Genomic DNA, 14,245 nt, shown 5'->3' with positions numbered 1-14,245 from the left:
AAATAAGGAACAGGTTTGAGGCTTTAAACTTAGTTGACAGAGAACCAGAAGAACTATGAAATCAGAGACATTATCAGGGAAGAATGCAAAAAGACAATACCTCTAGTTAAAAAGAAAGACCTCAATGGATGACTGAAGAAACTCTTAAAATGGTTCAAGAGAGAAGGAAAGCAAAAGGAGATAGAAACACAGTCAGAACCCTAAATGCCACAATACAGCGACCAGTACGTAGGGACAAAGAGAACTATTACAATAGTTACTGTATAGAAATAGAAGAGGACAACAAAAAGGGAAAAACAAGAGCCCTATTCCAAAAGATTAGAGAAATTAAAGGGAAATTTAAACCACGAGTAGGGATGTGGAATAATCAACAGGGGAACACTCTAACTGACCGAGATGAAATAAAAAGAAGATGGAAGCAATACACTGAAGAACTCTATAAAAGAGATGCCAGGATAACAGATTCATTCATGGAGGAACCATGATGAAGAACAAGAAATTTTAGAATGTGAGGTGAAACCTGCTCTTAAAATACTTGGAAGAAATAAATCACCAGGAACAGATGGCATACCAATAGAGTTGCTACAAACTGCTGAGACTGAATCTGTCCAAATTTTGACAAAAACCTGTCAAGAAATATGGAACACTAAACAATGGCCCACAGACTGGAAGTGTTCCATATACATCCCAATTCCAAAGAAAGGGGATCCCAGGGAATGCAGTAATTATCGAACTATTGCCTTAATATCCCACACAAGTAAAGTAATACTCAAGATTCTACAACAAAGGCTCTTACCATATCTGGAGCAAGAAATGCCAGATGTCCAAGCTGGATTTAGAAAGGGAAGAGGCACCAGAGATCATATCGCAAACATAAGCTGGATAATGGAACGGACCAAGGAATTTCAGAAGAAAATCACCCTGTGCTTTATAGATTATATCAAAGCCTTTGACTGTGCACATCATGGAAAACTATGGAATGTTTTAAAAGAAATGGGGGTGTCACAGCATCTGATTGTTCTGATGCGCAACCTATACTCTGGACAAGAGGCTACTGTAAGGACAGAATATGGAGAAACCAATTGGTTCCCCATCGGAAAGGGTGTGAGGGGTGTATTTTATCACCCTATTTGTTTAACCTATATTCAGAACATATCATACAGAAAGCAGGATTGGACCAAGATGAAGGAGATGTGAAAACTAGAGGAAGAAATATCAATAATTTAAGATATGCAGACAATACCATACTGCTAGCAGAGACCAGTACAGTAGGGCCCCGCTTTTCGGCACCCCGCTTTTCGGCATTCTGCTAATACGGCAGCACCAGCAGGGAGATCAGCTGTAGTGTGGGGAGCTCCAGCCGCCACACTCCATCTCCCCACACTCCATCTCCCCACACTCCAGCTGATCACGCATAGCCCTACTGTATTCCAGCCACTGGGCTCCAGCTGATAGCGATCAGCTATAGTGCGGGGAGCTTGCGCACTCCAGCTGATCGCTGTCAGGTGGAGCCCAGTGGCTGGAATACAGTAGGGCTACGCGCGATCAGCTGTAACGCAGGCAGCTCCTGCGCTCCAGCTGATTGCAAGCTCCAGCAATCAGCTGTAGCACACAATCAGCTGGAACGTAACCTGCCATAAGAGTGGGGCCCTGCTGTAATGATTTGAAACAAATGATGAAAGTTAAAGAGGAAAGCACAAAAGCAGGACTACAGCTGAACGTCAAAAAGACAAAAGTAATGACAACAGAAGATTTATGTAACTTTAAAGTTGACAAGTTGAACTTGTCAAGGATTAGCAATACCTCGGCACAGTCATTATCCAAAATGGAGACAATAGTCAAGAAATCAGAAGAAGGCTAAGACTGGGGAGGGCAGCTATGAGCGAACTAGAAAAGGTCCTCAGATGCAAAGATGTATCACTAAACACTAAAGTCAGGATCATTCAGACCTTGGTATCCCCAGTTTCTATGGATGGATGTGAAAGCTGGACAGTGAAAAAAGTGGGTAAGAGAAAAATCAACTCATTTGAAATGTGGTGTTGGAAGAGAGCTTTGCACATACCACGGACTACGAAAAAGACAAATAATTGGGTGTCTGAACATATTAAACCAGAACTATCACTAGAAGCTAAAATGAAGAAACTGAGGTTATCATACTTTGGACACATAATGAGAAGACACGATTCACTAGAAAACAAATAATGCTGGGGAAAACAGAAGGGAGTAGAAAAAGAGGAAGACCAAAGAAGAGATGGATTGATTCCACAAAGGAAGCCAGAGACCTGAACTTACAAGATCTGAACAGGGTGGTTCATGACAGACGCAACTGGAGGTCGCTGATTCATAGGGTCACCATAAGTCACAATCGACTTGAAAGCACATAACAATGCCATAATAGTGACAGTAGAAAAACCCAAATACAGCAATTTCACAGACAATTCTCTTTTCCATCTAGATTGAAAAGGATCTGTCAGTGTCAAAGGAGCTAAACCAACTGGAAAAAAACGTCAGCTTTACCCAGAAGTTTATCTTATATGTCAGTCCACGTGCCTCTACAGAGATTTGGCCCATCTCCAACCACAAAATTGCATTAGGGACACATGCCAGGGTTCCCAATATTGCTCTTATACATTGAGTTTGTACAAACTCAAAGAGGACAAAATCATCAAAAACACATAGCTGGGAGCTGTACAACATTTGGGCTATAACCTTAGTGCCAAAAACTTGGATGGCTGCAGGGATATATTGACCACCTTTGATGTAAAAAAAAAGACAGGAGTGCCTTTGTGCTTCTCTGGGCATTTGCAGTGGCATTTTTTGTTTGAGCTTTCCATGAGCCTGTTGAATGAAAGGTTATACCTAGATACCTATAGATAATAACCTGCTCAATTTTGATGGTCATTAATCTCCCATCAATGCTTGGTCCTCCTTCTATTAAAAACTAGGACTGTAGACTTGTCAAAGTTAATTGTCAGTCATTATTCTTTACAATATGAGGCTAAAGCACTTAAAAGATGTCTCAGACCGATGCTCGACAAAGATAGAAGTACCATATCATCTGCATAGGGAAGGATTGATTGATTGATTAATTAATTACATTTATACCCAGCCTTTCTTTCCTTGATAGAAACCCAAGGCGGCTTACATATGGTTCCCAAGCCGTCTCCCATCCAGGCACTGACCAGACTTGACCCCGCTTAGCCACAGCAGGGTGCTGGACCCATGTGCCTTCAGACCATAGCCTGGGATTGACAAGGGTCTGTTTGTCAGCTTGGGAGAATGTGAATTTACCTTTGCTAAGGATTTGATCAAAGAATTAATATAGAAGTTAAAAGGAGTGGGAGCCAAAATGCATCCCTATTTAACTCCATTAAACAGTGGGAATAGGTCCTGTTAAATGACCGACACAATCACATTTAACCCTCAAGCGTGTGTTTTCATAAAGGCTGCGCATTAATATGAGAAGTCTCCTGTCGATGTTTGTGGCCTCAATTTCCCCCCATAGTCTACCTCTTGAAATTGAATCAAATGCCAATTTAAAATCAATGAAAACTGCGTGAAGCCCCTTCTTCGTTGATGAAGCATACTTTTCAGCAAGATGTTGAAGAACAAGTCCTTGATCAACTGTGGAGCGTCCCGTCCTAAAACCAGCCTGTTCGTCTTCGAGTATATTTTCCTGCTCTAGCCAGTTTAATAGTTTCTCATGCAAATGAGAAGAATATAGCTTGCCGATTATACTTAGCAAGCTAATCCATCTGTAATTTGCAGGATCTGAACTTTTCCCTTTTTTGTATATTGGAACAATAATGGCCAGCCCCCAATCCTCTGGGATGCATGCTGTGTGATCAATGCATGTAAATAATGACACTAGGATAGGAGCCTACCACTCTATATTTGTCTTAAGGAGTTCTGGTGGAATACTATTGCTCCCTGGTGCTTTGCCAGCTTTCAATTCAGAAATAAGGTTTCTGACTTCATAGGTGGTGACCGGCGGCTGCTCGGGGAAACTATTTATATTTGTGTTTGATATCTGGTGACAACTTCGCCCTGTTGCATAGATAGAGCTAAAATATAATTCCTAGGAGTTCATAGGAATATGGCTGTCCATGTTAACTGCTGTTTTTGGGCAGCCCCTTAAGACCACTCTCCAAAAACTTACAGAATCATTTACTCTTGTCGCTCTGATTAAGCTTTGCCATGTCTCCCTTGTGGCCTGCTTCTTTTTTGCTTTAATTAAAGCCTTATATCTCCTCTTTAACTGAAACCATTCAGGAGGTAATGCTGGCAGATTTTGATCCCTATATAACTGGTATTTTTCGGTTAGGGATTTTTTCATGCCAATACATTCACGATCAAACCAGGGTTTGGATTTACTAGAATTTAGTCTTACCAGGATTTTAGCTTTCAAACAATTTTGTAGAGAGGAAATCAGTTCTTGAAACAAGATTAGAACTGCTCTCGGGGAATCTGCTGGAAACATAGCTTCACGATGGCATAGACTATCTTCCGGGTACAACACCTCTGTTAAAATGTGCCCTATCTCATTTGACCACTTGACACGTGTAGCTCTTATCTTTGCCTCAGAGTTTAGCAACAATTCATGATCTGCATAAATGTTTTGAGATGCTAGTTTCAAGGATAAAACAATGGGTAAGTGCTTGCTCTCAATACGCTTGCCCACCTCGTAACAAGACACTAAATTTAATCAATCATATGAAACAATGAAGTAATCAGTTGTAGAGGCTACCAACCCTGAAAGAAATGTAAATTTTCCTTGATCTGCTGTTTATATCACTACAAGGGCAGGTAAATGTTTATTATCAATAGGCTGATCAACCCATACTTGATAACCAAGGAGGTTGCAAGGTGAACTAAGGGGGCTGGTATACTAGTGACCACTCAAATGGCAGTGGATACAAGCACCTCAAGACCTCCCTTAGGGTGACCTCCCCTAGAAATGGGGTCTGCATAAGACAGTATACAGCAAAGCCATTTGAAACCAGGTCCTCCTTTGCCCAAGTTTCTTCAAGCAATATATCATGCATATTTATAAAGTCCAAGAAGGTAGAGTCGGCGACTTTATGCTGCCAGCCTGCAATGTTCCAGGACATCATGTCAGATGGTTCCTGGGCTGCTGTTATTTTTATCACTCCGGGTCTGCCATGAGCTGCTGGGGATTTTTCTGGGTCTTCACACTTTGCTCTTTGTTCATATATTCCTCCCTTTGAGGGCACTGTCCACCCATATTTTCTGAGGAATAGTCCTTCTTTCTCTGTTTGAGATTTTTTGTGGGGGGCATCTTGATGGTTCCAGATTCTTCCTCTAGGTATTCAATTGTTTCAAAACTAGAGCTCAGCTTGATGGTATCTGAATTCACCCGGGGTGCTTGATCTATTAAGCAACCAACAGGGTTACTTGACTTCGCAGGTGAACCACGTTCCTCCTCCTCTAGGAACCTTATTTCAAACCAGGTGGTAGGCTTGTTATTCTGAGTGTCTGTAGTTAGTATTGTGATGATTAAGTCATTCCTAATGGAACTATCCTTTGGTGGTAGATTGAGTTGTGCAGTACCATGAAAACTTGAGGTGCATCTCTGTACCCCCATGGACCCCAGGGCAACTTCTTCACTCCTTTTCGGGTTTTCAAGCAGTTGCACTAAATCACCATGTTTCCTTTCTTTATTTGGGCAACCTTTTGTCTTTATCTGCTTGTCTACCAAATATGATTAACAGAAAAGGAGTCCAATAACATTTTTTCTCCATTAATAAATTCTTTCTCTTCAAAGAGGGGTTGCCTTGCTGCATGAACCCAAGCATCTTCGTGCCCATCGTGCTCACAAGTATGCAGGACTTCGTTATTGTTAGATGTTTCAGTAAAAGTATCAAAATCAATTAGATTTTGGGTTGACCAGTCTCTGCAACTGAGGTGGTTTCTGAATTTATTTTACAGTATGTAACCAGAGCCTGGGGGAAAGCTAGGTTCTCAAAAAATCTTGAAATTGAGATATGGTTCTCAATGAAGGCATCTCTAGAAGCAAGCACAATACTGACTAAACTCTGTTTTCTAAAGGTAGCCACTGCCCATGCATGAGTGTAGTTATAAAATAGGTACTCCACATAAACTATATTGGCAAAAGAAAACAGGCCCAGGAAAACTGTCTCCAGGATTTCCAAAAGATGAGATTTACGTTTGGGGTAGTTGTTTAAAACTAACTTTTGATGATTCAGCACTAAATTCCAATTTTTGCCAGTTTTGGTCTGCTTCTGAAGTAGATTTCTTGTCAACAGGATATGTGTCCAAGGATCTTGTTTATCAGTCTTCCACACCTGGTCTTGAGATTGCATTGGTATAGTGTGCTGTGGGGGGGAGCCAAATTTAGTTTCAAAAAGGAACTTATCATTGAGCTCCACAAGTTCCTTACTCTTAACTTTCTCCCTGATACTTGCTCAACTTTCTGTTTAGGACTTTTCCTGGTGCTTTGTTCAAATTTTTGCTTAGGGCTTTTCTCTAATAATTTAATGTTTTTCAAAGTCCGTTTTCTTATAGTGTATTGACTTTTAATATATTGACTTTTTAATATATTGGCTCTTTTTAGAGTTATTTACCCCCTTCTTTGAAATACTGGACCTTTTTATTATAGACATTCTCCTGCATGGTTTTCTGTTCAGCACAGTTTGCCTATTTGTTTGAAGCTTGGAGTTGTATGTATCACACAAATCCTTTTTCAAGCTTTCCCTTCCACTCTTCATTCTTTTATGTGTTTCCACCAGAGTTGCTAAAAGACTGTTGCTCGCAGATAAAAAGGATTTTATATGTTCAATTTCTTTCATCAGCAAGTAAATCCAACCCTCAATTGGTAAACAATCACCTTGTGGTGACTCACTTTGAGTTGAGGAATCATTTTGATTCTTCTCTGTTCGTAAAAAAACTGAGTGGTTTTCATCTGTTTTTTGTTTAAAGGGACGTACCCTTCAAGGGGACAATGCCCTGAGTCCTGTAGCCTTTTCTGGTGACCACCATATCTTTTAATGCAATTTCCGACACTGGCTTCTCAAAGTGAAAGTTTGAGCTATTTAAACTGTTTTCAGCAGTATAAATTTATCTGCCCCAATTTACACTGTTCACTGCTCACTGTTGCTTACAGCTGAAAGGGCACCTTATCTCTTATTTCTCCTCTTCTTCTACTCAGATCATTATATTTACAAAAATATAAAAGAGAGATTTCCTTGTTTTCTCTTGTTAAACTACCAGAGCCAGCAGAGCTCATTCCTGCAGCACAGAGGTGAGTACAGATAACAAATGTAAAAGTATGAGAGGCTGCTGTATGCTGGATGTAATCACACTGAGCTCAGATGAAGTTTAAATAACTGAAGTAAAAGTTACAAATTTAAATTATTAAAAATTTTAAAATTACGTTTTAAACAAGGTAAAAGAAAAAGAAGCAAAAGAAAAAACATACATGCTCTCCTAATCAGCCTCTTATCAGCAAGTGTAATAAAATGTGGAGATTTATGGAACTCTGATTAAACACTCCTGCTCAGGCACAATTTTCCTCCGATTGTGACTGCCTGTTCTCTACTCTAATTGGCTGCGGATCCTCCTCCCCTGAAGAACAACGCACTACTTCTTTCCTTGATCGATTTCTGCCAAAGCCTGAGCATCAGGAGTATCTGAACCAACCGATATCGGAGGAAGAGGTGAACAAGACCATAAAAACTTTTTTAAAATGGCAAGTCCCCAGGGGAGGATGGGCTTACTAGTGAGATGCCAAAATACTGTCCTCTGTGATGGTTAAGCGCATGAACAAGTTTATTGGGCATTATATAAGCCCAGACCAAACAGGGTTCATACCCAAACGAAATATTGCTGACCCCATTCGTAGAGCCTTGAATGTCATACAAATAATGTAAAAAACTCTCGGCAGCTTTAGTCTCGCTGGATACCTTCAAGGCATTCGACAGAGTGGAATGGGGTTCCCTCAAAACCCTATTGCAAGAAATGACTTTTCAAAATCAGTTTCTCCATCTAATTAACCAGTTATACTCAGAGTCATCGGCAGTGATTTGTAAAATGGCATGGAATCTTCCCACATAAAACTTTGCGGAGGGACGAAGCAAGGATGCGCCTTACCTCCGTTATTTGCTCTTGTTTTTGAAACCCTTGCTATAGCAATTCGGAGTAACCCACAGATAGGAGGCATCCAAGCTGGAGGCTCAGAGCACAAAATAAATCTTTTTGCAGATGATGCACTCCTAATGCTTAGTCATCCCCACAGGGTGATTCATGCTATTCATGACACCCTTAAAAAGTTCCAAATTGCAGACAGGCTACAAATCAATTGTTCCAAGTCCAAGATGCTCTGCTTCCACATCACTGAGCAAGACAGGGAATGCCTTGCAAAGCTGTCAGGCTTTCGCTTATGTCCAGGAGGTTTCCAATATCTGGGGGTGGTCATAACAAGTGATCCTGCCCAACTCTGATGCTGCAATTATTGCAGAGCAACTAAGGCCATAATTGAATTGATGGAAGCACCTGGGAATATCAGGACTGGGCAGGATAGCCACTGTTAAAATGGCTATCCTGCCCAAGCTTCTATTTCTCTTTCAGGTGCTACCCAATTGCAATCCCCAAGCAAGGGTTTCAAAGATGGCAAAAATTTTTAGGGAAATTTATCACTAATGGCAAGCGCAGCAGGATAAGTTCCTTGGCAGTTTTTAGACCCAGAAGCAGGGGAGGCCTCGGTGTCCCCAACTTAGGGAATTATTATGACTCATTTCAGTTCAAACAACTGCTCCATATTATTCGTAATACTAAAGACATAAAGTGGATAGCAATCGACACAGAAAAATCTTCCCCGACAACTCGGACATTGTCCTTAACAGTATCACGGTCGAAGTTTAAAGAAATAGAAAATCCATTTCTCCAAACAACCCTCCTAGTCTGGAAACGATGGGAGATTTTAGCTTCCTCACTCTCTCCTCTCACCCCTTTTCTAGACTTACCAGAATTCAGAAATACCGATAAATATGCAGAAATACAAGGGGTGGGAGGAGAAAGGCCTGCATAGAATACGGGACCTATTTGTGAGTGGTCAGCCTATAATGGAAGCAATGTTGTGAGACAAACTAGGGAATCTTCCGTTTAATTGGTTCCACCTTGTCCAAGTACACTCGTTAGCCTACAAACTTAACAGAAACAAAGAAGTCCACCACTCCCTTACTGTATACAAACATCTTTGCTCCCACACAGACCTTGACCCGAAAGAGATGGCAGCTCTCCTTTATCAAGCATTAGTTGATGCTACCATGGGAGATGCCAATGGTTTGAGAATGAAATGGGAAGATGAACTTGGGACAGAGATAGATAACCGGCAAAGGCAGCAAATATGGTAAAAATCACCTCTTAAAACACCCTCAGCTAAGATCTAAGAGGAACTCTTAAAATATTCCTACAGTGACAGTGGACCCCCCTAAAACTATTTCATATCAACTCAGTTCTCTCATCACTCTGTTGGAAAGGCTGTGACACAGTAGGTTCATTCTACCGTATGTGGTGGGATTGTGTTCCAATCAAAAGATTCTGGTCAATGGTATTTAGCACAATCTCTGACATCACTGGTCAGTTAATGGTTCCTACACCAACATTTGCCCTGTTGTTGCTTACTGACCATCTTAATGAGCCGGTAATCCATAAGAATCTAGTAGTTCTGCTCTTGGCAGCCACTCACATGGAAATTACTTTTCAGTGGAAAAAAGCCAAGAATCTCACCACGAAACGGTGGTTGGATAGAGTATGGGATATAGCTCCCTCCGAAAAAGTAATGCACCACAGCCGTGCTATCAGAGACCAATCATACAAAGATAAATCTGATGACACATGGCACCCTTTTTTGGCATATGTCAATAGAACTTTGCCTACTGTCTCCCCACCCACTACTCATGTCTCTTTGTGGTGCAGTTATGTATTCAAGTCTGAGAACTAGATTTCTGTAACTATGGAGCAATGCGAGACAAAGGAGGCATCATTCATGACTAACTGTAATTGCTCAGGAGAGTAAAATATAAATCTCCTAATATTTTGTAAACTAGGTAATTGTACTCTGTGACCTTGTTTCTGTTTGTTCATTTTTATTAATAATAATAATAAAAATAATAAAAAGTAGTCTAAGAAATTTACTGCTAATAGTAATAATTAATAAACATTTCATAGACCAATTATGTCACAATATTCTTGGAATTACAGGTCATAAACCCCTATAAAAGTTGGTGAGTATTCATGGAGTGAAGAGACAACTTACTGTTAGAGCAGGGAAAGGGAACCTTCCAGATTTTGTTGGATTACAACTCACATCTTCCCTGACCATTGGCCATGCTAGCTGGGGCTGTGGGAATTGTAGTTCAGCAGCATCTGGAGGGCCACAGGTTCCCCATCCCTATGTTAAATGAACCAGTGATCATGCTTTCACATCAGGCAAGTGGGTCCATCTAGCCAAATATCCTGTTTCTAACAGCCAAGACATGCCAAATTCAGGATCAAAAGAGAATAGTTCTGGACTGTCACTGTGGGCTCCATACACTAATACCTCAATTAATGAATCTTCTAGGAAGGATGCTCCTTCCAACCAAGGTTTTTTGTTGTATGGGTGGGTGGGTGGGCACACACAGCCTGACATAGTCATAGTCAGACTGTAGCTCCTTGCCTGCTGAATTGCTGCTGCTGCAGGTGGCTCTCATGCACGGCTGGAATCACACTCCTTGCCAGATGGTACAGATACCTCTGCAGTAAACAGTGCTTCTGGTGCCCCAGAAGCATTTTTTACTACAGATGTGCCTCTGCGACCCAGCAAGGAGCACTATTCTAACTGTGTGTGAGAGAGCTGCCTGCAGCAGCCACAATCGATCAGCCCTCCTTGTCTGCAGCTGCTGCAGGCAGCTCTCACACAGGGTGGTGGCTTCCTCTTGCCTGCCTGCTCAAGTCCAGGGGAGGATGGCATGCCCCAGTTCAAAATTCATGATGTTCCTTAAAGCACCCACCAATGCCTTGCTCCATCTGCTCTCTCTCTTGCCCCTCAGCACCCACTGAACCTTTAGATTACAGCAGCAAGACACTACACGATAAAAGAAAAAGGACAAGGCAGGAATCCTTAGATGCATTTTGGAAGTAGCCTTCAAGTGGTCTGTGGAAGGTTCAAAATGTTTTTGTTTACTTACGCAAGGCTTACCTGACCTGGCTGTTTCATTTCAGACATACATATTGTTAAGTTTTAAACAGAAAGTTTGTTGAAATATGTTGAACTGCTATTCTTTTTTGCGGTATAGGAACCTGTCCCTATTCTTTCCATGCTATTCCTACCTCTGGTACCTCTGTTAAAGAAGTAATGTCCAAGAACGCATGTACTCCATTAATTAATGTATTGCTATATTAGATCCCACCCCCCCAAGAACTAATGGCAAAGAAACAGCAAAATGCCAAGCTGTAAACAAATGAGAATAGCAGTATGACTCACTTCAGACCATATTCACTGGGACTGAAATTCTGCTTCCTGCATACTTCTTCCAGAACCTGAAAAAAAGGACAAAAAGTTAACATAAAATGTACAATTGCTCTCATTCTGTACGGTGGTACTCAATGCAGATTAGTCATTCCTCTACTTTTGCCAACAGAATATACTCCCTTTTCTCCTCATCTCAACTCATGCTTATGGGCCAAGTTGGGATTCTAACCTACCTTAACAATTGTACCTGCATGAGGAACAGGGAGATTCTCCTCCCCACAAAACAGAATTTAGGCCAACTGTTTGAGAACAACCAGAGGGAAACCATATTTATTCTGGGGATAACATCACAAACTATCCCAGGATATTAACATAATACACTCTTGATAGAAAGCATTCTGATTGTCCAACATTTTGTTAGCCCCATGACAAAATGTTCTTACTGAATCATGGGCACTGCAATGGGCAAATTGACTATGTTCTATTATTTGTAGGTACTCCATTGGTCCTTGTATATTTTTATAGAGGACAATTATTTACATGAGTAGTACAAGGAAACCTTACTATGTAATGCTAATTTACAGGCCACTCAGTAAGCAGATTAGGAAACAAAATAAACAAGACCTCACATACAGAAGCATAATTCATAATACTAAAGGTCAAACAAAAAAAGAAATTCAGTGAGAAAGTCTGATAGAGGGGTGGAAGATGGTTTTCAGCCCAGTTAACTTCCAGGGGCCACATGTTAGTGGTGGGTGGAGTCAGAGAAAAAAGAGGGTGGAGCACTGAATGTAAACATTACCTTTGTTCAGAGGGTTAGTTTCTACACACATTCATACACCATTCTCTATCCTCCATCCCGTAAAGGAAGAGGCATAATCAGAGCTCAATTTTGCATTCCAGCCAGGCAAAAACACCCAAGGAGGGTGTGAAGCCGGGTCAGTGAAGGGGAAGGTCTAGGGAGAGGCCCAAGGGCCAGACAGAGAGGTCTGGAGGGCCACAATCAGCCTCCAGGCCTGAGGTTCCCCATCACTGTGACAGAAGATCTAGCCCTAGAGAAGTATAATTTACATTTTCCTGAGTGATAGCTGTGTTAACATTGTTGCAGCAAAAACAATAAAGAGTATTTGTGGTGCCTTAAAGACTAACATATTTTGGTAGTCTTTAAGGCAGGTGTGCGGAATGTTTAGCCCTCCTGATGTTGCTGAACTACATCTTCCATCAGCCCTAGCAAGCATGGCCCAAGGCCTGGGATAATGAGAGGTGTAGTTCAGCAACATCTGGAGGGCCAAAAGTTCCTGCTTTAAGGTGTCACAAGACACTTGTTTTTTATGTTACATGAAACTGAAGAACTTTCGACATATCGAAGAACTTATAACTCACTCACAACCTACATTAGAAGGCATATATTTCCTTTCCCCGTAGAATTCCTCATTTCCTTCTATAGACGGAAAATACCTTTCTCTCAGCATAACCCCCTTCGGGCTGCAATCCTGAACACAGCTACTAGCCACTAAAAATGTAAATGTACTGCCTTCAGGTCGATTCCGACTTACGGCAACCCTATGAATAGGGTTTTCATGAGGCTGAGAGGCAGCGACTGGCCCAAAGTCACCCAGTCACGGCTATGTGGGGATTCGAACACTGGTCTCCCGGATCATAGTTCAACACCTTAACCACTACACCACACTGGCTCTCACTAGCCACTAAGCCTCACTAAAATTTACTTCTAAGAAAACATACATTGGACTACGTTGTCAGGAGTCATTTCTTTTCCTCATCGGGGCAAATATCTATAATCCACCCGCACTGAAAGTAGGTATGCTTCCATTATAGGACATTTTCCTTTCAGACACCGAGGGGGGAGGAAACAGTCCCCGGCTTTTATCAGTGGGGCGTTTAACCCATTCCATTTCTACCACTAAAGCCTCTGAAGACCCCCTCTCTTGGGTCCGAGAGAAATTGTGGGCGATGTGCCCTCTGATCCAATCAGAACGAACCTATTTCCCCCTTTCCTGCCACAAGGGCCAATCAGAATGAATTTATCCGCAGAGCCTCCCAGTTCCTGGGACAAACCCACCTGGAGCAGAGCGGTGCTTGGGCCTACACGCACCGTCACTCGCCTCCCGTTCGGTGCCAGTACCGAGACCGTGGAGGCCCCCCCACCGCCGGCTGCCGACATCTTCCCCTCTTTTCTTCTTCTCCTTCTTCTTCTCCTCCTCCTCCCACCGCCCCCCTCAAAGCCGGCCTTCTAACGCCACAGCCACCAGCCCCACACCGCTTCTGTAACCACCTTCTTCGTTAGCTGAGCCGAATGGCCACGGCAAGGGGGCGCGGCCACAACTCAGGCCGCCCCGCCTTACGCTTTTTCTCCGCTTGCCCGCCTTACAGCACACGGCGTAGCCAGACCGGGGTTCCTTTTTCTTCCTCTCCTTCAAAGGATTCTGTTTACCAACATAAATCTTTTCGCGAATGACCCTTTGCCTTCGGTTCGTCGTCGGGGTACAGCTCCGGCTTCCCAGCGGCCAAATGGGTTCACTTTTCCCACACAGCTTCCTGACTTTACCGTATTATGTGTGCGCGCCTGCCGCCTAAGGACTGCTACTTTGTTGTTAAGAGGGTACCTGTGCCGCTTTCCCCAACACCACATCTCCATGCCTGGGGCAATTTCTCCCCCCCCCGACATGCAGGTGCTAAAAGCCTCAAAAACCGGCCAGGGAAGAGATGGATGGGGAGGAGTGGCAACTTGCA

The 14,245-nt window shown here is 42.3% G+C and overlaps 1 protein-coding gene across 3 annotated transcripts in view; it reads right to left on the bottom strand.

The window, feature by feature from the left end:
* Window positions 1–14,019, bottom strand: part of ASPSCR1 (ASPSCR1 tether for SLC2A4, UBX domain containing) — a 120,646-nt gene extending 106,627 nt beyond the window's left edge. The window contains exons 1-2 of one of the 3 annotated variants that reach the window (XM_061615942.1): window positions 13,788–14,019; window positions 11,507–11,562 (exon numbers count right to left, since the gene is read on the bottom strand). Coding sequence is in view for 2 of the 3 variants with exons in the window: in XM_061615941.1 (XP_061471925.1) it covers window positions 11,507–11,562; window positions 13,575–13,676 (158 nt within the window). In the remaining variant the exon portion in view is untranslated. The other 2 variants (XM_061615941.1, XM_061615940.1) reach the window with 2 other exon arrangements.
* Between the last annotated feature and the right edge of the window lie 226 nt (window positions 14,020–14,245).

Source organism: Rhineura floridana, chromosome 3, assembly GCF_030035675.1.
Source record: "Rhineura floridana isolate rRhiFlo1 chromosome 3, rRhiFlo1.hap2, whole genome shotgun sequence".
Classification (NCBI taxonomy): Eukaryota; Metazoa; Chordata; class Lepidosauria; order Squamata; family Rhineuridae; genus Rhineura; species Rhineura floridana.
The sequence above is the reverse complement of the archived record's forward strand: the minus strand, read 5'-3'. Positions and strand labels throughout refer to the sequence as shown.